Genomic DNA, 22311 nt, shown 5'->3' with positions numbered 1-22311 from the left:
CGTTGGCATCTTGAGCAAGACTTCCCTTTGGGAGCCTTATCACTGCAGTATAAAAAGAGTAGTAATAATGTGTTTCTTTTTTTATAAAAGAGGATGATACCCATCTTTCTAGGGTATGGAATTTGACTTGCTTTTCTAATAATGAGTGTTTTTTTTTGGCTGTGTTGTGTCTTTGTTGCTGCGCGTGGGCTTTCTCTAGTTGCAGCGAGCGGGGGCTACTCTTCGTTGCAGTGCACGGGCTTCTCATCGCGTTGGCTTCTCTTGTTGCTGGTCACAGGCTCTAGGCGCACAGGCTTCAGTAGTTGCAGCACACAGGCTCAGTAGTTGTGGCACGTGGGCTTTAGAGTGCACAGGTTTCAGTAGTTGTGGTGCATGGGCTTAGTAGTTGCAGCATGTGGGCTTAGTGGCGCCGCCACGTGGGATCTTCCTGGACCAGTGATTGAACCCGTGTCCCCTGCGTTGGCAGGCGCATTCTTAAGAACTGCGCCACCAGGGAAGTCCCTGGTTTTTTTGAATTAATTAATTAATTAATTTTTGGCTGTGTTGCGTCTTCATTGCAGTGCATGGTCTTCTCATTGTGGTGGCTTCTCTTCCTGCGGAGCACAGGCTCTAGGTGTGTGGCTTTAGGAGTTGTCGCACGCGGGCTCAGTAGTTGTGGCTTGCGGGCTCTAGAGCGCAGGCTCAGTAGTTGTGGCGCACGGGGTTAGTTGCTCCGTGGCGTGTGGGATCTTCCCAAACCAGGGCTCGAACCCGTGTCCCCTGCAATGGCAGGCGGATACACCCAATGAGTGTATATTTGAGTAGATCCATATACTTTCTTTCTTTTCTAATACTGAGTATATATTTGAGTAGACCCGTGTATCTGTCATGAATATGAAGTCTGGCTTAGGATTAGGTGTATAAATTTGGTCTGCAGAGACATAAACATTATTCCGTCGTTTTGTTAACATTTTCTCTATCCAAGGGTGTCCTCCATCTTGACTGCACATCCAAATAGTTTGTGGAGCTTATTAAACATCAACTTCTTTGGTCCCTAAATGATTCATTCTAATGCACATTGCTGTGTCAGATCTATTGCAGACATCCATTGCTTACGAACATTTACGTGAAAAATACTAATTATAGGGCAATAGTGAAGAAGAGGAGAACAATATCACTACATAATTTTATTTCTGTTTTAATGCAACCACGTATTTATCCTAGAAGTAGTTAAAAACTTCCAATTTGTTATACCTCCTTTTCTATAGTTGTCTGTAAAGCTGTCTCCAAAAATGTCCAGTGATTTCTTGCTTTTGTGCTTTTGGGCAGGATGCGCCTTCTGTGTATAGCACTGTATACCCCACTTTGCCTGCTTGTCCTTTTGTATAACCTTCTCTTAGGATCCATCACTGTCCTTCTCTACTGTGTGCTACTGTAGCACCCTACAGGTATGTCTATCATGGTTATCACACTTCATTGTAATTGTTGTAGGTTTTCTTTTTCCTTTTCTCAGGAACCTTAGTAGTGGTTTCCTCTGAGTAGTGGGGATGATGAGGTAGGGCTTCTTGTTTCTGCTTTGTTTATTGTTTGAATTTTTCAAAATGAGCATATATTTTTTTTTAAATCACGAGGATGTTAATGAAACATACTATAAATAGAATTTAATTGGAACTAAGTATATCCTCTCTTCCTATACCTTGAGTGATTTTCCTGTCATTATTTGCCCAGCTCTTAAAATTTGCACAGCTTCTCTCTTTCTACTATTCACAGTGACCTTCTAACAGAGAATACTCTGCTCACTGTCCCAATCCTGGATGTCCTCTCTAGCCTCCGACTTGAGCCGAAGCTCCTGACTAAGGTAGGGAGGACTCTACTCTCCAGAAAGAGTGCCAGCTTGCTCGCTTCCCAGAACCAATGTCAATCAGTCATTGCCTTGGACCAATCATATATAATGAAAATTTCATTTTGAAACAATGCTGAATGACGTTTGCTCTCTTTTTTCTTTTCAGTGAATTTCATATGCCATACTATGATAGATTAACTGCTCATTTTTAATCAGTATGTTTTAGTGGAAATCTTCTGTATTGCCTGTATAGTTACAAACTGCTCCCATAGGAATAACACCTTTTTTAAAAAATTAATTAATTAATTAATTATTTTTGGCTATGTTGAGTCTTCATTTCTGTGCGAGGGCTTTCTCTAGTTGTGGCAAGCGGGGGCCACTCTTCATCGCGGTGCGCAGGCCTCTCACTATCGTGGCCTCTCTTGCTGCGGAGCACAGGCTGCAGACGCGCAGGCTCAGTAGTTGTGGCTCACGGGCCTAGTTGCTCCGCGGCATGTGGGATCCTCCCAGACCAGGGCTCGAACCCGTGTCCCCTGCATTAGCAGGCAGATTCTCAACCACTGCGCCACCAGGGAAGCCCCGGACTATCAACTTTTTATGCCTTCCTCTAGCCAGTGGAAAATTCAGGCTCCAAAATTAAGAGAAGAAGACTTTCACGTTTATCACCTGTCTCTTTTTGAAGAAGCTGTAGCGTTAACAATTGAAAGCTTGTAATTTGGAAAAAATAAAATAAAATGAGATGTTCTTCTTCCAAAATTACAAGTGAGAAAACTGAGAGAGAGAAATAATTGTTCTAATTTTACCTAACGAGTCAATACTAGATTGAGGCATTAACATGAAAATATGTAAGGTTTTTGTGCTTTTTATGTTTAGGTCCGCCAGTTAGTGATGGGTAAGCTGTCATCTGTCATGTTGGACGATTTACCTATGAGCGTCAAGTTCATTCTTCATTCCATAACAGCCACGGATGCACTTGAGGTACCCTACTGTTTCCCAACAAACACTGTAGGCAGCTAGATCCTAGAGAGTACAGGGGAGAGCAGTGGTGCCCTTGTGAAACTCAGAAGTCAAAAAAAGACTAACCTTGAGGAAGATACATCAAGATAAATTACTTAAATTAATTGGTTCTAATTGCTCATCTCTGTCCCGAAACTAATTGATAATGCTGATTAATCCAGCAGGGGAGAGAATGGAGCTACTAGCCAGACTTGTTGTTCTATATAAGCTGCTACAGGTTATATTTGCTATTTCAGTGTAATGCCTGAAGGAATTCTGAAATTTTAAAGAGTATGACAGGGACTTCCCTGGTGGTCCAGTGGTTATGAATCCACCTTCCAATGCAGGAGATGCGGGTTCAATCCCTGTTGGGGAACTAAGATCCCATGTGCCACGGGGCAGCTAAGCCCATGTGCCACAACTACTGAGCCTGCGCACCACAACTAGAAAGCCCATGTGCCACAACTGCAGAGCCCAAGTGCCACAACTACAGAGCCCATGTACTCTGGAGCCCAAGCACCACAGCTAGAGAGAAGCCTGCACGCCACAATGAAAGAACCCACATGCTGCAACAAAAGATCCTGCAAACCACAACTAAGACCTGATGCAGCCAAAAGTAATAAATAAATAAATAAATAAATAAATAAATATTTAAAAAAATAATAAAAAAAAGTAAAGAGCATGGCATACTATACTCACTTTAGCTATTTATTTATTTTTGTCTGTGTCAGGTCTTAGTTGCAGCACATAGGATCTTTCGTTGTGGCACGTGGACTCTTCTCTTGGGGCACGTGGGCTTCTCTGTGGTTTTGATGCACAGGCTCCAGGGTGTGTGGGCTCAGTAGTTGCAGCACACAGGCTTAGTTGCCCCGTGACATATGGGATCTTACTTCCCTGACCAGGGATCAAACCTGTGTCCCCTGCAATGGAAGGCGGATTCTCAACCACCGGATCACCAGGGAAGTCCCGACAATACATTTAATTTAATAATTCTTCTTCCTCAGTCTTTCAGGAGAATGTTACGGTTTTTCTGTTGAAAGAATAGATTGTGCCTATCTGCTATGAATGAGCAGGACACATAGCTAATATTTATTTGCCGTAGGTAATTTCTGAGCTTCGGGAGAAATTGGATCTGCAGCATTTTTTTCTGCCATCATTGTTGCAGGCTTCTCAAAGCAAGTTGAAAAATAAAGGGCAAACAAGGTACAAACTCATGGACAGTTATCACCCTTTTTCTCACGTAGGCAAGGAAAGTTTTCTGACGTTTATCCTGAAGCCAGGACAGAAGATCTTAATACTTAACAGCTACAAATAGTGGTAGTAGTATTACAATCATGTACTACTATACAGTTTTTCAAATCATATTTCTGTGTATAAATATTTGTGTGTATATGTGTGTGTTTGTGTGTGTGTGTATTCCCTTTGCTCTGCAGATCAATTCCAGATAGACTGCAGTAAAATTTTACTAGCCATTGTACACATGAAGTTGTGACTTGTTTTAAGGCACATGGCTAGTATGCAGGTACCCAGATCTTACAGGTTCCTCTCTGGTAAGTGGAAGAATGATTTTTTTTTTTCCCTCTGCTACTTGTAGTTTTTCAGGAAATCAAGAAAACAGCGGTCAAGACTGTGTTACTCTTCTCTTTGACGTAATAAAGTCAGCTGTTAGATATGAGAAAATCATTTCAGAAGCCTGGATTAAGGTGAGTGAGATCTTTAAACATTGAGGAAGAAATGGGTGGCAATCAGTGACAGATGTGTAAGTAAAGGTAGGTTGAAATAAACGTCTTAAAAGTCAGTCAAGTAGAAATAATAGATGATGGTTGCCAGATGGGCAGATTGGTTCTCAGATAAGAAAACAGAGCATGCTGAATAAGGCGAAAAGTGTTCTTATGTGTTGTAATATTTTTGTAACCCTTGTTTTTCCAGGCAATTGAAAACACCACCTCAGTGTCGGAACACAAGGTAATGTTCATGTACTATGAATTTTAAGTATTGCAGATGTAAAATTAGTGATATTGGCTGGCTTTCCTTCCTGCTGTTTTCTCTGGCTCCTTCCAGTCATCCCTTTTGTGACTTTTGTAACTGCTCTAGTAAACATTAGCTGCCTGAGGAAGATGATCTGAAGGGGTGACTTGCCAGATGGTCTTTATTCTGACAATAAAATGAAATAAAATATCCATAAGGGGAAATAGTAACATTCCAAAGAGGCATAGTGAGTGCAGTCAAAGAAGCTGAGTCCCCCTCCCATGAGGAGGTGAGGACTAGAGTTGCCTGGGTCATGAGTTAGGTATTCAGGCCCCTCTGTCTGTCTGATTGCCCTTCCTCCCACCACATGGAATTGTCAAGATAGTAGCATTTCATGTTTCACTTTCCTTTACCTGACAGAACTGAATCAAATTGTCCCATCTACTCTCAGGGCAGTGATACTGAATCTCTCTTAAATCTGGAGATACTTTCTTCAGTCAAGAAGACACATGATTGAATTTCTTGTGTACTGATTGGTTCCCTTTAAGGATTTTCTTTATTTGGAATCTCTTGTAGAGTTTTGTTAGTTGGATTGTCCAGTTGTTGGATGACTGTTTTAAAAGCTGCCGTGATACTGAATAAAACACTGAAAAACTCAATAATTTTTTGTGGTTGCCAGGTTGGGGGTGGGTAGGGAATCAAAATAGCCAAGACAACGGTGTTATTATTGCATAACCCTTGACCTCTCCTGCATAGCTATTTTTACAGATTTCTGATCATTGTATAAATATAATTTTGTTTTCTGATTTTTTTCTCTTCACATTGTGTCATAACCATTTTGCATGCTTCTGCATTGTATTTATTGTCTCTTTTTTTTTTCGGCTGTGCCACGCCGCTTGCAATATCTTCCCCAACCCGGGATTGAACCCATGCCCCCGGATTGGGAGCATGGAGTCTTAACCACTGGACCGCCAGGGCAGTCCTTTTTATTGTCATTTTTAATAACTGTATTCTGTTGTGCTATAATCTGTCAGAATTTTGGTGTCTGAGTTGGGCCTTCAGTGAAGGGATGTCTCAAGTAATTTATTGTTTTTGCTTTTATTAATTAGAACATCTAACATTTATTAAAATATCTTTTCTCATTACTTGAGATATAATTGACATTTTATATTAGTTTCAGGTGTGCAATGTAATGATCTGTTACTTGTATATATTGCAAAATGATTACCACAGTAAGTTGTTAATGTCCATCACCATACATAGCTACCGTTTTTTTTACTTGTGATGAGAACTTTTAAGGTGTACTCTCTTAGTAACTTTCAAATGTGCAGTACAGTATTATTAACTTTATTCACCATGCTGTACATTACACCCCCATGACTTATTTATTTTATAACTGAAATTTGTACCTTTTGGCCCCCTTTACCAACTCCCTACCAACTTCCTACCCCTACCTCTGGCAACCACCAATCTGTTCTCTGTGAGTTCATTTTTGTTTGTTTTATTTTTTAGATTCCACATATAATTGAAATCATACACTATTTGTCTTTCTCTGTCTGACTTATTTCACTTAGCATAATGCCTTCAGGGTTCATCCATGTTGTTGCCAATAGCAAGATTCGTTCTTTTTTATGGTTGAATAATATTCTCGAGAGAGTGTGTGTGTTTATATCACATTTTCTTTATCCATTCCATCAATGGACACTTGGGTTGTTTCCATGTCTTGGCTGTTGTAAATAATGCTCTAATGAACCTGGGGTGCAGATATCTTTGCGAATTAGTGTTTTTTGTTTTCTTCAGATACGTAGCCAGAAGTGGAATTGCTGGATCTATAGTAGTTCTACTTTTATTTTTTTGAGGAACCACCATACCGTTTTCCATAGTGGTTGCATCAATTTACATTTCCACCAACAGTGCACAAGGGTTCCCTCTTCTCTACATCCTTGCCAACATATGTTATTTTCTGTCCTTTTGATGATAGCTGTTCTAACAGGTGCGAAGTGGTATCTCATTGTGGTTTTTTTTGTTTGTTTGTTTGTTTGTTTTTGTTAAAATTACCTTTATTCAAGTCAATTTGTGTGTGTGTGTGTGTGTGTGGTACGCGGGCCTCTCACTGTTGTGGTCTCTCCCGTTGCGGAGCACAGGCTCCGGACGCACAGGCTCAGCGGCCATGGCTCACGGGCCCAGCCGCTCCACGGCATGTGGGATCCTCCCGGACCGGGGCACGAACCCGTGTCCCCCACATCGGCAGGCGGACTCTCAACCACTGCGCCACCAGGGAAGCCCCTCATTGTGGTTTTGATTTGCATTTCCTGATGATTAGTGATGTTGAACATCATTACATGGAGGTTGGCTATCTGTATGTCTTCTTTGGAAAAATTTCTATTCAGATTCCCTGTCCATCTTTTAATTGGATTGTTTGTTTTTTTTGCTTTTGAGTTGTGTGAGTTCCAAGTAATTTGTGTTTTTCTTTTTTGTCCTGCTTGACTTTTTAACTTCTCTGTCTCTCTCTCTCTCTTTTGTAAAAAATATTTTTCTGTTACTTGGCAGCTGTAACTGTTTATTTATTTGGCCATGTTGGGTCTTAGTTGCAGCATGCGGGATCTTTTGTTGCATTGTGCGGTCTTCTCTGTAGTTTTGGCACACAGGCTCAGTAGTTGCAACACTTGGGCTCTCTAGTTGTGGTGTGCAGGCTCAGTAGTTGTGGCGCATGGGCTCTAGAGCGCATTGGGCTCAGTACTTGGTGGCATGCGGGCTTAGTTGCCCTGTGGCATATGGGATCTTAGTTCCCCAACCTCAGATCGAACCTGCATCCCCTGCATTGGACGGCAGATTCTTAACCACTGGACCACCAGGGAAGTCCCTCTTCTTTTTTTAAAAAAAAACATAGGTAATACAGGCTAATTGGGGAGAAAAAAAAAACCCACATGTAATCTAAATATATGTAAAATAAAGTTTACCTCCACTCTCTGTGCCACTCTTCATGGATAATCATTCTTCCAGATTTTTTCCTATTCATATACAAGTTGTATGTATGTGCAGGTGCAGGCACGCTCACTCTTATACATATTTGTACTTGTATATTGTTTTTACAAAAATAGAATTACTGTGATTATTGCAGGTTGCTTTCTTTTGCTTCACAATATGTTGTGAATGTCTTTGTCAAAAAAATACAGCCTGGGCTTCCCTGGTGGCGCAGTGGTTGAGAGTCCACCTGCCGATGCAGGGGACACGGGTTCGTGCCCCGGTCCGGGAGGATCCCACATGCTGCGGAGCGGCTGGGCCCGTAAGCCATGGCCGCTGAGTCTGCACGTCCGGAGCCTGTGCTCCGCGACAGGAGAGGCCACAACAGTGAGAGGCCCGCGTACCGCAAAGAAATATATATATATATATAGCCTATCTAATTTTTTAAAATATTTTTTTATTTTTTAATTAAAAAAATATTTTTGGGGGGCGCACCACATGGCATGTGAGATCTGTTTCCTTACCAGGGGTTGAACCCGCGCCCCCAGCATTGGAAGCGTGGAGTCTTAACCACTGGACCGCCAGGGAAGTCTCTAGCCTGTGTCTCTCTCTCTCTCTTTTTTTTTTTTTTTTAATAAATAAATAAATTTATTTTTTTTTGCCTGCGATGGGTCTTTGTTGTGGTGCATGGGCTTCTCATTGCGGTGGCTTCTCTTGTTGCGGAGCGTAGGTTCTAGGCGCAGGCTTCAGTGGTTGTGGTGCACGGGCTTAGTTGCTCTGCAGCATGTGGGATCTTCCCAGAGCAGGGCTTAAACCTGTGTCACCTGCATTGGCTGGCTGATTCTTGTGCCACGAGGGAAGTCCCCTATCTCATTTTTAATGGCCATATAATGTGCTGAAAATGACCATCGTAATTTATATAACCTTTTTCATATTGACAGACATTTACAGACTCTCCAACTTTTCAAAAAGTAATTTTCCTAATCTTAATGAAAATTTATACTGAAGCTGGCAAGTGACTTAATCTTTTTTTCCATAATAAATGTGAAGCTATTCAAAGTTATTTCTGTAATAATACTACTTTTGCTTGTATTCCAATATTTTTTTAAAAGGTACCAGTGGTTAATAGTTGTGGCACTTTATTTCTCTGAAAAATATTTCTGGGCGAAAATATAGGTACTCCCGTGAGAGTATGTTGAGCAAATGACTATTCTTTGTTTTAATGGGAAAAAGTTGAGAGCTGCTGTTTTGTTGTAGTAAATGTATTCATTTATTAGACTGTTTTCATGTTGTTGCATATTTATTGACAACAGATTCTTGACCTGGCAATGCTTTTCATCATCTATAGCACCAACACTCAGACAAAGAAGTACATTGAGAGGGTGCTAAGAAATAAGATTCGATCAGGCTGCTTTGAAGAACAACTGCTACAGGGTACATTCTATATTCATTACTTGGTAAGTGTCAGAGAATCAGACAGCATTAGTCTTAAAATTTTAGAGAGGTCGTTTTAACCTTTCCTACCCAGTGTGGGAATCATGACACCACCAGCTTTGCTGGGTGTAGATGTTTGGCAGGGAGCTCAGTATATTTCAAAACATAGTAGGATTATTATTTACCTTGATTGAGACATTATGATGTTAATCAAATCAAACTAAGATCGGTTTTCATCTTTTTAGCCGAAAAGTCACAAAATTGGTTTATGTTGAACTTACTAGACTCAAACCCCAAATAGGAAATATTGCAATTCAGGTCTTCTAATGACATACTTATATAACTTTATTTTTAACCTAGAATAGAAAACTTTACAGCTTCCTTATAAAATGTCATCTTAGTTTCAGCCCATTGTTCAAGCCCATTGAGACGTTTGAATCTGAATTTTATGTTAATCATTTTAATTGTCTAGCTCTCTATGATCTGCAACTTTGATAAACTTGCCTTCTGTATCCTGTTTTAAGTAGTTTCTAAAAACCCCTGCGTATAACAGGATCAGAGGAATGCTAATAGAGACATAATTTTTTATCTATTGAACCATCACTATTTAGCCATTCAACACTATGACCCTGAGATGATCATTCCTGTTGAAATATAAACCATTTGAATTGGAATTTTATAATCTAGGAATGGTGTCTTCCAGGTGAATATTCAGGATATTAATAGTGTATATACCTTCTTAGAAAACTGGGTGAACCAGAGGTTTAGGACCTGACTTAGGAACTAATGAGAATATGTAGCTGAACCATTTGAATTGGAATTTTATAATCTAGGAATGGTGTTTTCCAGGTGAATATTCAGGATATTAATAGTGTATATACCTTCTTAGAAAACTGGGTGAACCAGAGGTTTAGGACCTGACTTAGGAATTAATGAGAATATGTAGCTGCATCTTTTTTTTTTTTTTTTTTGTGGTATGCGGGCCTCCCTCTGCTGTGGCCTCGCCCGTTGCAGAGCACAGGCTCCGGACGCGCAGGCTCAGCGGCCATGGCTCACGGGCCCAGCCGCTCTGCGGCATGTGGGAGACTCCCAGACCGGGGCGCGAACCCGGTTCCCCTGCATCGGCAGGCGGACGCGCAACCGCTGTGCCACCAGGGAAGCCCTGTAGCTTCATCTTTAAAGACTTTATATTTATGGGCTTTCCTGGTGGCACAGTGGTTAAGGATCCGCTTGCCAATGCAGGGGACATGGGTTCGAGCCCTGGTCTGGGAAGATCCCACATGCCACGGAGCAGCTAAGCCCGTGCGCCACAACTACGGAGGCTGTGCTCTAGAACCAGCAAGCCACAGCTACTGAAGTCCTCGGGCCTAGAGCCCGAGCTCCACAACAAGAGAAGCCACCACAGTGAGAAGCCTGTGCACCACAACAAAGAGTAGCCTCCGCTCGCTGCAACGAGAGAAAGCCTGTGCGCAGCAACAGAGACCCAGTGCAGCCATGAATACATACATACATGCATACATACATAAATAGACTTTATATTTAGGAATGGATTTAAAGTTTATATTATTTTATCTTACAGTTCTTTCTGTGCTTATTTCTGCTGTGATACATGTTTTGGGCTATAATTTTGCATAGGGCAGAAACCATATATAATTTTTTATTGCATTTTCCTCAGTAAAGCATTATACCCATTTCGGTGCTTAATTTAAGATTTTTGTTTTAAATTGTGATGATATCAGTAAAGAAACTGGATTTAATAACTGATTATTTATTCTGATTCCATTAGTGTCCACCTACTACCTTCTTGGTAGGACATGATCAGTTCTCCTCTTGAAGTTCTTTAAAAGAAATCAGTTTAATTAGCACTGAACCTCATAGACTGATTTCAAATCATTACCAAGGCAGAGGAGACCTGCTATATCCCCAGGGAGGCAGTATGATTAAGTGAGGAAATTGGGATTTAGAATATCTGGATTCTAGTTCCAAACTGGGCAGATAGGAACAGATTACCAGCTATTAGGCTTGTGGTTTAACTTCCTTGAGCTTACAGGTCAATTCTTATCCGTATGTTGAATCTCACTGATCCTGAGAGAAGCTCAGAATCGTGAAGGATTATTCTGAGTACAACAAAGATTAAGGTTCCTTAAGTTAAAATGAGAATTGGGGAGAACTCTGACATCTTAATAGGGTTAGCAATAGCAACTCTAGATGCTATGATAACTAAGTTTCTCCTACAGCTTCATTTCTCTCTACTCTTCCCTCCTCAAGGTTCTTAAGGATGTTTGTCCATCTCTTTTGTCACTGGCGCAGAGTTTGTTGCACTCCCTAGACCAGAGCATAATTGTGTTTGGCAGTCTCCTATACAAATATGCATTTAACTTTTTTGACACTTACTGCCAGCAGGTATGTTGAATTGTTTATTTTGGGAAGGAGGGAACAGGGAAAAGGAAAGAAATGCAATTCCAAGTGACTGGCATGTGATCTGATGTTTTTATTCCTTCTTGTTTGGAAGGCATTGAAGGAGAAAGAACTCTGAACTGGGAGTTGGGAAAACTTAGTTCTAGTCCTAGTCTCAAAATGAGATTGGACTTGAGGATCTAACTCTGTGTTTTGAGCTTCAAAATTGTCTGAGTCTAAAATAAGGTCCAGCTCCAGTCTGCTTCAAACAAACATTGGCTTAAAGAGCTGGGTTTATCGTGCAATTTTCACAGTACAGTAATGGCAGTTTTAAACTTAGCTCTAAATAATCAATTGCCAACTGGTCCTGGAGTTGTTCTCTAGAAAAAAGTGTGGTGGAAAAGAAATGAAGGAGAAATGCCTGAGTGCGTAACACTGTTCCCATGAACAGGAGACACCAAATTTAGTAGCACATATCCAGTCAGGGAGGGCTGTACTTATGGAAAGTGATTATGAAAACAAAGAACAAAGTATCTTATTTTGTATTGTTTATGTATGCTGTACCTTTATTAACAACAATAAAGCACATTTGAATGGAACTTTTAAAAATGAAGACAAAATTTTTAAAATTTAAAACAGAGCTATAGACTCAGCTGGTATGAGGTAGCTACTGCGCTTGAGAAAACCATGTGACTCAGTGTGGAGCAGCAGTATAAAGGAAAGGGAGAATGACATCTAAAACTTTTGGAGGAAATCATCTTAATGTCTTAGAGACAACATCATGCCCCGTGTTTACTTGAAACGTACAAGTCTAACTTGTAAAAACCTTTAGCTCCTTGAGTGCCACCTTTTCAGTAAATTTCAATAGATGAAGTACAACCACAGCTTAATGGGTAATGTTTAACCCATATGAGAAAAGGAAAAAGACTACACCAGGGAGCAAAATCAGGAGGGTTTAGACAGTGCTCACTGGTAAATTATGGGAAATAAATGAAGACTGGATGGTAGTGTTGTTAGAATGACATAATCCTAAACCTCCTGAATCTAACGTTAATGAAAACTAGTTAATAAAATTAGACGATGGGATTGGGTGGGTTGGGATTTTAACCAAGTTGAGATTGGAATGGCCTCTGGCATGAACCTCTTTTAGATGACCATACCATATTTTAGCTTCACACTGTCCTGTTGACTCGTCTCTGTATAGGAAGTGATTGGTGCCCTAGTGACCCATGTCTTCAGTGGGAACGAAGCTGAAGTTGATACTGCATTGGATGTCCTCCTAGAGTTGCTAGTTCTAAACCCATCTGCTATGAGGCTGAATGCTGTCTTTGTGAAGGTATCTAGTCCTACCATTGACACACTGAATCATTTTTCTTTCTTGCATATATTTGAGAGGTACCTGATATCTGTTAGTTAACAGCAGTTTATTTTGTACTCTAGATATTGAGCAGTGTAATTGGTAGAAGCAGGTGATATGGAGGTGAGGGTGATGGGGCAAATAATAGAAAAAATAACTCATCTTTCTATGTATTAATTCACTCAGTGAATACTTGTTTTTACCTAACCATGTGCCAGGCTCTATTCTGGGTGCTGTGGATATAAAAGTTAGTCTTTGCCTTTGATGATAGAAAGTAAGACACATAAGTAAGTCCCTATGAATACGTGATGAATTCTCTAATAACGTGCTATAGATATACCAGAGCAGGAATAATTAACTGGAGAAGTCTTCAAAGAAGAGATAACATTGGAGTGATTCTTGAAGGATAGAGATTTGACAAGAAAAAGTGAGGGAAGTACATCTAGGCAGAGAACAGTTTGAACAGAAGCAAATTGGCACCACCCACGTCCATGGTGTGCCTGAGGGATGACAGGTAGATTAACATGGTTGGCGGATAGGATAAGGTGAGCGGTGGTGGGAGGTGAGGACATAGGACAGGGCCAGATTATGAAGGATCTTAAATACTGTGCTAAAGAGTTGCAATTTTATTTTATGGACAAGAGGGAGCTTGTTACAAGTTCGTTTTTTTTGTTTGTTTGTTTTTATTTATTTTTAGTGCGTTGGGTCTTCGTTGCTATACGTGGGGTTTCTCTACTCTTCATTGCTGTGTGTGGGTTTCTCATTGTGGTGGCTTCTCTTGTTGCGGAGCACGGGCTCTAGGCGTGCGGGCTTCAGTAGTTGTGGCTCGTGGGCTCTAGAGCGCAGGCTCAGTAGTTGTGGCACACGGGCTTAGTTGCTCTGCGGAATGTGGGATCTCCCGGACCAGGGATCGAACCCATGTCCCCTGCATTGACAGGCGAATTCTTAACCACTGCCCCACCAGGGAAGTCCCTTGTTACAGGTTTTTAATGAGGGTTTGACATAATCAAGTCTGAGCTTTGAAAGATAACTATGTAGGCCCCGTTATCCCCATTTTACAGATGGGAAAACTGAGGCTTTGCCCAAGGTCAAAAAGTAAGTAGTTCCCCTGTGACTCTTTCCATATCTGTAGAGGATATATAAGTAATTCATGGAGTAGAAGCTGAGAAGTAAGGTCAGAGACATAACTTTTGGCAGAATATTGTTTTCACTAAGAAAACGGGAAGTGTGGAGAAAAAGAATAGGGGGAGCTAGGAGGAGGTATGTTAGCATGACTAAGCAGAACATCAACCCTTTGGGCTCTGAGCATAGTTTTAGAGAACTGGAGCTTTTGTGGAACAGATGCCTGGCTATCTGTGTGTGCCTCTTATGAGGATTTTAATTTTTTTATTTAAAGGAAAAAAATGTTACTTGCTAATCTCATCATTGGCATTTTTTTTCTCCCAGGGCATTCTAGACTATCTGGATAATATGTCACCCCAGCAAATACGAAAACTCTTCTATATTCTCAGCACACTGGCATTTAGCAAACAGCATGAAGCCAGCAGTCACATCCAGGTAAGAGGCAGTGTGTTGAGAAAGAATCTTTTAAACCTCTTCAATTGAAATTTGCTGAACAAAATTATTGCAGCCTGTGTACTGGTGGAAATAGAGTACATAGCTGTAGTCCTAGCATTTGTTTATTCTTTTCTTACTACAAACATTAGGTGTCTGCTGTGTGCCAAGCACTGAGATGATAGGTATATATTAGACCTTCTGCCCTCAAGGAGCTTAGTCTGTTAGGGTGAAAATGAGTCTGTAATCAGCTAATTATGAAACTGAGTAAGAAAAGCCACTCAGGTACTGTACTGAGTGCCACGGGGACACAGGGAATTCCCTTGTTCCCTAAGGGACATCTCCATCTAATGTGAACTCCATCTGGGCCTGCTCTCATTTGTGGGCATCATTCACTGAAAAAGTCAGGCAAAGGAACTAAAGATTAGGTTGGTAGCATAACTCATAGCTCTTTTGTATCTTTAGCGCCACCTTGTGGAAGTAATCCATACTGGCCTTTGACTTTGAACAACCAGCACTTTTTTTTTTTAACTAAAATTAATTGGCTGGGTAATATACACGCATGGTACAAAATTCAAAAGTTATAGAAAGGTAGTGAAAGATGTCTCCTCTCTCTCAGTCCTCTAGGCATCTGGTTCTCTAAAGGCAATCGCTGTTATTAGCTTATGGCTTTCTGAGATGTTCTGAGAATTAACAAATTTGTATTTACTTGTATAACTATATTCCACACCTTACCCTCTTGTTCTGTGTCTTGCTTGTTTCATTTAGCAGTACAGTTTGACGACTTCTTCATGTCAGTAATAATAGAGCTACATCATTATTTTATTTTATTTTAATTTATTTATTTATGGCTGTGTTGGGTCTTCGTTGCTGTGTGCAGGCTTTCTCTAGTTGTGGCAAGCAGGGGCTACTCTTCATTGCAGTGCACGGGCTTCTCAGGGCAGTGGCTTCTCTTGTTGTGGAACATGGGCTGTAGGCGCACGGGCTTCATTAGTAGTGGCGCATGGGCTCAGTAGTTGTGGTGCACGGGCTTAGTTGCTCCACGGCATGTGGGATCTTCCCGGACCAGGGATCAAACCTGTGTCCCCTGCCTTGGCAGGTGGATTCTTAACCACTGTGCCACCAGGGAAGCTCTATTTTATTTTTTAATTGTGGTAAAATATACGTAAGATAAATTTTACTATTTTAACCAATTTTAAGTGTACAACTCAGTGACATTAAGTACTTGGACAATGTTGGGCAACCCACCACCACTGTCCATCTCCAGAACTTTTTTATCATCCCGAACAGAAATTCTGTCCCCATTAAGCAATAACTCCCCATTCCCTTTCTCTACACCCTGGTAACCTCTCATAGACTTGTATGAATTTGCATCGTCTAGGTACTTCATTTAAATAGAGTCATACAATATTTATCCTTTTGTGTCTGGCTTATTTCACTTAGCATAATGTGTGCACGGTTCCTCCATGTTGTAGGATATCTCAGGACTTTATTCCTTTTTATGGCTGATAGTGTTCCATTGTATGTATAGACTGCAATTAGTTTATCCATTCACCCAGTGATGGATATTGGCTTTTTTCCATCTTTTGGCTATTTTGAATAATGCTGCTATGAACATTGATGTACAGGTATCTCTTTGAGTCCCTGTTTTCAGTTCTCTTGGGTACATATCTAGGAGTGGAATTTCTGAGTCATGTGATGATTCTGTGTTTAACATTTTGAGGAACCACCAAACTGTTTTCCACAGTGAGTGCACCATTTTACATTTCCATGAACAGTAGAGGGTTCCAATTTTTCCACATCCTCACCAACACTTATTTTCTATTTTTTATGTTTAACCGTCCTACCGTTTGAAAAGTGGTATCTCATTGTGTTTTTGATTTCCATTTCCCAGATGACTAATGATGTTGAACATCTTGTTGTGTGCTTATTGGTCCTCGTATATCTTCTTTGGAAAAAGTCTATTCAAGTCCTTTGCTCACTTTTTAAATGGATTATTTTTTGTTGTTGTTGACGTATAGGAGTTCTTGGATATTAATCCCTTATCAGATACATGATTTGCAAATTTTTTCCTCCCGTTCTGTGGATTGTCTTTTAGTCTTGATAGTGTTCTTTGATGTAGTTTTGATGAAGTCCAACCAGTCTATTTTTTTCTTTTGTTACTGGTGCTTTTGGTGTCGTACTTTTAAAAAATTGCCAAATTTGAAGTCATGAAAAATCTCCCCTATGATTTCTTCTCAGAGTTTTAGTTTTAGCTCTTAAATTTAAATCATTGATTCACTTTGAGTTAATTTTTAAATATGGTGTAAGGTAAGGGTTCAACTTCATTTTTTTTTTTTAAACAAACCAGTTTTTATTTAATTAATTAATTAACTTATATGTTTTGGTTGTGCTGGGTCTTAGTTGCGGCACACGGGATCCTCATCGTGGCATGCAGGATCCTTAGTTGCGGCATGTGGACTTCTTAGTTGCAGCATGAGGACTCTTAGTTTCGGCATACAAACTCCTAGTTGTGGCATGCATGCGGGATCCAGTTCCCTGACCAGGGATCGAACCTGGGCCCCCTGCATTGGGAACGCAGAATCTTACCCACCGGACTACCAGGGAAGTCCCTCAACTTCATTTTTGTGTGTGTGGGTATCCAGTTTTTTCTAGTACCTTTTGTTGAAAAGACTCTTTTTCCATTGAGTGGTCTGGGCACTTTTGTGGACAATCAATTGACCATATGTGTGAGGGTTTATTTCTAGGATCTGTTCTATCTGTTGGTCTAAATGTGTGTCCTTATGCCGGTAGCACACTCTTTTGATTACTGTAACTTTGTAGTACTTTTGAAATTGGGAAGTGTGAGCCCTCCAAATTTGTTCTTTTTCAACATTGTTTTTTGGTTTTTTTTTTTTAATTCTATTTTTTAAATTTATTTTTTGGCTGCGTTGGGTCTTTGTTGCTGCGCGCCTTATGCCGGTAGCACACTCTTTTGATTACTGTAACTTTGTAGTACTTTTGAAATTGGGAAGTGTGAGCCCTCCAAATTTGTTCTTTTTCAACATTGTTTTTTGTTTTTTTTTTTTTAATTCTATTTTTTAAATTTATTTTTTGGCTGCGTTGGGTCTTTGTTGCTGCGTGCGAGCTTTCTCTAGTTGCAGCGAGCGGGGGCTACTCTTTGTTGTGGTGTGTGGGCTTCTCATTGTGGTGGCTTCTCTTACTGTGGCTCTAGGTGTGCAGGCTTCAGTAGTTGTGGCTTGCAGGCTCCAGAGCGCAGGCTCAGTAGTTGTGGTGCATGGGCTTAGTTGCTCCACGGCATGTGGGATCTTCCCAGACCAGGGATCAAACTCCTGTCCCCTGCCTTGGCAGGTGGATTCTTAACCACTGTGCCACCAGGGAAGTCCCTCGAGATAGTTTTGGCTATTTGGGGTCCCTTGAAATTCCATATGAATTTTAGTATGGGTTTTTCTATTTCTGTAAAAAAATGCCGTTGGTATTTTAATAAGGATTACATTGAATGAGCATATTATCATCTTAACAATGTTCAGTCTTCCATTCCATGAACATGGGATATCTTTCCATTTATTTAGGTCTTCTTTAATTTCTTTCAGCAATGTTATGCAGTTTTTAATGTGTAAGTCTTTTGCCTCCTTGGTTAAATTTATTCCTAAGTATTTTTTTCTGTTTGATTACTTCTGCCTGATCAGCCAACAACATTATGATAATTCACATTATCTATATCAAGCAACTATCACAACGGTAACAATAATAGTTGTTATTATTGAATGTCTACCATATGTTGGGCCCTGTTCTTGGAATTTTTCGTAATCTGTCTCTGATCCTTGAAAAACCTTTCCCATTTTATAGATGAAAAAAATTGAGACTCAGAAAGATGAAATGACTCACCAAAGACCACACAGTTAGTAAATGATAGAACCCTTGCTATTCTAGGTTTTTTGGCTCTAATATTCGTAGGCTCTTTTGCTGTACCATTCCAACATCTTCATCTTTATCATTGTTTCCTTGTAGGATGACATGCACCTGGTGATACGAAAACAGCTCTCTAGCACCATGTTCAAGTACAAGCTCGTTGGTATTATTGGTGCTGTCACTATGGCTGGCATCATAGCGGCAGACAGGTATGCATGGAAATTCTGATTTCTGTGGCTCATGGTCAATTAGGTTGCTGTCTTACAAAATAAATTGTTACGTTGTGTAGACATCATTGTAACGGAAGACATTAAAACCATAATAAGAGAAGTGGGCAAATGTTTGTTGCCACTTTTCCATGTTGCAGCATATGGGATCTTTCGTTGCAGCACGTGGAATCTTTCATTGCGGTGTGTGAACTCTTTGTTGCGGCGCGTGGGCCTCTCTCTAGTTGTGGTGCGTGGGCTACAGAGTGCACGGGCTCTCTGGTTGTGGTGCACAGGCTCCAGAGTGTGCGTGCTCAGTAGTTGCAGCATGTGGGCTCTCTGGTTGTGGCGCATGGGCTCTAGAGCGCACGGGCTTAGTTGCCCTGCGGCATTTGGGATCCTAGTTCCCCAACCAGGAATCGAACCCCGTCCCCTGCATTGGAAGGCGGATTCTTAATCACTGGACCACCAGGCAAGTTCCCCACGTTCCTTCTAATCTTGACTGTATATACTACATATAATTTTTACAGAATTGCGATCACAGTCATTACATTCTGATGGTTTAAAACTAGGGATTGCTAAGAAATTAAGTTCTAGAAATGTTTCTGAAAAAGGGAAACCCTGATCTTCCTGGGATGCATTCTTCTGCATCTGCTCCAGTCCTGGGCACTAGACAATACAGATTTCTCCGCTGCTGTGTTATTCCTGTCTCGAACACCATGTTTGATATAAATAAAGTCTTCCTGTGGATTTTTCCCCCTTTGCACTTTGATGCCACAATTGTAACACCTAACAGAAGCTTGGGGCTTGGTAAGTTGTTACCATTGCAAAATGAGATTGGAATTTAGTTCATGCTTCTTGGAAATGATTTATCATGAATTCCTGGGACCTCAGGAAACATCCTTAGAGTCAGCATTAGTAATCCGTAGAGGCTGCATAGTATACTTGTTAAAAGTTCATTCTCTGGAGCCATACTGCTTGCCTGGGGTGAAATACTGGCTCCGTTATTTATTAGTTGAATGATCTTGGGTAAGTTACTTTACCTCTCTTTGCCTTTGTATTCTCACATCTGTGAAATAAAGATATTAATAGTATTTAGTTCATAGAGTTGTTGAGAGCATTAAATAGTTAGAACAATGCCGAGTGCTTGTCCTTATGATTTTTACTAATTTTATGTACCCTTTAAAAAAATCTAAGATAACTATCATTTGCTCTAATCCACGTTTTGTACGGTCTAAATAAATACTTGGGGACTTGCTTGGTGGTCCAGTGGTTAAGACTCCATGCTCCCAATGTAGGGGGCCTGGGTTCCATCCCTGGTCAGGGAACCAGATCCCGCATGCTGCATCAAAGACCCAGTGCAGCTAAATAAATAAATATTTTTTAAAAAAACAAACTTATCTGTGCTTTCGTGCACTTTTATCTCCACCCCGATCCCAAGGAAGGCACATTTCTTAAATTTATTGCCATTTGTTACAAAATATTACAAAAATGAGTCTAAAATAATGTTTTTAGAAGTAGATCTTCCAGTTTGACTCCAGGGAGAGGAGACCTCAGCAGTGAACAGTGTACACAGGTAAGTTCTTGTCGTGTAGTTGGATGTTTATGAGTAACTGAGGAGTTGCTTCTGGTCACTGTCACCTTGCCAGAAAGAAGGCTGCTTTTTTCAAAATAAGTTTTCCTGAACTCATAGCTTTTGTAATTTGTACCACTCTTTTGGCCTTTAGAATCCACTGGCTTGGGTTGTATTTTAATTCTGTATCTGTCTAATCTTCCTAATTAAATTGAAAATTCCTAGAGAGCAAAAAAGGTGGGTCATGTTTGAGAGTAGCGGATTGACTGGAGCATAGGGACAAGTAAGTGTGTAATTGGAGAGTTGGAGATAAAGCTAGTTCGGAGATGGAAAACAGAGAGCTCTGAATGTGAATCAAGACGTTTTGATTTAATTTTTACACAGAGGTAGTTCTTAAGGTTTTCTTAGCATAGAAATGGCATAATCCAAGCTTTGCTTTAGAGAAATTAATCACGTTCATGTGTCTGATGGATTGGAAAAGAGATGAGATTCAAAAGAGATGGATTGGTCAGGAGGCTTAGGAAAAACCTCAGGTGAGAGGTGGTGATAAGAGCTTTGCCAGTGAAATCGCAAAGGGAAAAACTTACTACTGAATAGGGTGAATGGTGTTTAATTAGGAAGCATTGGCAGCCCAAGGGCTGGACCATTCTTTCTCTTCTACTGCTCCAGGTGACCTCCTTGCTACAGTTGGTTCATTCCTGCAGTGAGCAGTCTCCTCAGGCCTCTGCACTTTATTATGATGAATTTGCCAACCTGATCCAAGGCAGAAAGCTGGCTCCAAAAGTGCTGGTATGTCCAAGTATCTTTTCTTAAAGCAATGAAGCATGAGGGCTGCTTTACTATACATTCTTCAAACCCTTCTCTCTGTTGTGCTGCAAAAATAAAAAGATCTTCCTGTGAGCTCTCCCGTATTCTAATTGGGAAGGCTCTTCCGACTCACTAGGCTCCAGGCCTCTCCTCTGAGGCCTCCTTCACATAATAAAAATAAGGGATGAGGATGATGAACATGTGGTTAATGATGTTGTTGAAAGCCACCATCTATTCTGTGCCAAGCACTGTGTTAAGCATTTTTCATGTATTATGCCTATTCCACATCAGAATGATAAGGTATGTATTATTGTTATTTTCTTTTCAGAAATGAGGAAACTGAGGCTTTAGAAAGGTTAATAGTTTATTTAGGGCTTTACAGCACATATACCCTGGTCTACACAGCCTTTTTGTTTGTTTGCTTCCTGAAGGAATGGGCTGGGCAGACCATCTTTAATGATTTCCAGGATGCCTTTGTGGTGGACATCTGTGTTGTTCCAGAAGGGTAAGTACCGTTTACCCACTGACGTGGTTGTACTCGTAAAGAAATTATGTCAGTTGTCAATTGCTGGTGCAAACCTCAGAATGTCTTGACCTCAGCCAAGTCTAGCCCACTCCCACAACTTCCCTCCTCCCAACCCCAGCACCCCCAGCTCCAGGATTGCTATAAGATTCCCCACTTGTTCTTTCTCCTCTTTCTCACTTCTCCTCATAACAGAGATTAGTTTGTTCTAGTGGTTTCTCCCATAGACTTGCCCTACCCTTGAATTGCGGTATCAGATTCTGGGTTCTCTCCACAGTGACTATCCATTTCCCGTGAAAGCTCTCTACGGACTAGAAGACTATGATAGTTGTGATGGGATTGCCATCAACCTTCTGCCACTGTTGTTCTCTCAGGACTTTGTGAAAGATGGGGGTAGACTGACTTCGCAGGAATCAGACCAAAAGTCAGTACACTTTTTCTTCTGTAAAACCTCTGTTGGTATTTTGAATGTTCGTGGGGAATGCCGCAGTTCTTGCAGTCTCTTGAGAACTTGATTGAAAAGGATTTCTCCCAAGACAGGTGGTATATGGATGGGTTACTAAGAATGGTGCAGACTCCTTGTTTTCTCCCGGACCCTGGGTTTGGGATTTGCATTGAATCATGACAGGCAACAGATATTCTGTGAGGCTGCTTTTGTTTCTGTTCCTTTTTGCCACCCACGAACGTGTTTGTCTATCTCTGCCATTCTTTTTTTTTTTTTTTTTTTTTTTTTTTTTTTTTTTGCGGTACGCGGGCCTCTCACTGTTGTGGCCTCTCCCATTGCGGAGCACAGGCTCC

At 40.7% G+C, this 22311-nt stretch overlaps 1 protein-coding gene across 14 annotated transcripts in view; it reads left to right on the top strand.

Moving 5' to 3' along the window:
* Positions 1–22311, top strand: part of FANCD2 (FA complementation group D2) — a 59201-nt gene that overhangs the window by 12110 nt on the left and 24780 nt on the right. For 7 of the 14 annotated variants that reach the window (XM_028479650.2, XM_007113727.4, XM_024124113.3 and 4 more), the window contains 14 exons: positions 1750–1837; positions 2696–2800; positions 3921–4021; positions 4413–4521; positions 4748–4783; positions 9064–9207; positions 11453–11587; positions 12786–12917; positions 14385–14495; positions 18504–18613; positions 20126–20186; positions 20853–20972; positions 21422–21495; positions 21791–21937. In XM_028479650.2, coding sequence (XP_028335451.1) covers positions 1750–1837; positions 2696–2800; positions 3921–4021; positions 4413–4521; positions 4748–4783; positions 9064–9207; positions 11453–11587; positions 12786–12917; positions 14385–14495; positions 18504–18613; positions 20126–20186; positions 20853–20972; positions 21422–21495; positions 21791–21937 — 1473 coding nt within the window. The other 7 variants (XM_028479654.2, XR_008615693.1, XM_055079630.1 and 4 more) reach the window with 7 other exon arrangements.

This window comes from Physeter macrocephalus, chromosome 18, assembly GCF_002837175.3.
Source record: "Physeter macrocephalus isolate SW-GA chromosome 18, ASM283717v5, whole genome shotgun sequence".
NCBI classification, from domain to species: Eukaryota; Metazoa; Chordata; class Mammalia; order Artiodactyla; family Physeteridae; genus Physeter; species Physeter macrocephalus.
This window is presented reverse-complemented; position numbering and strand designations above follow the sequence as displayed.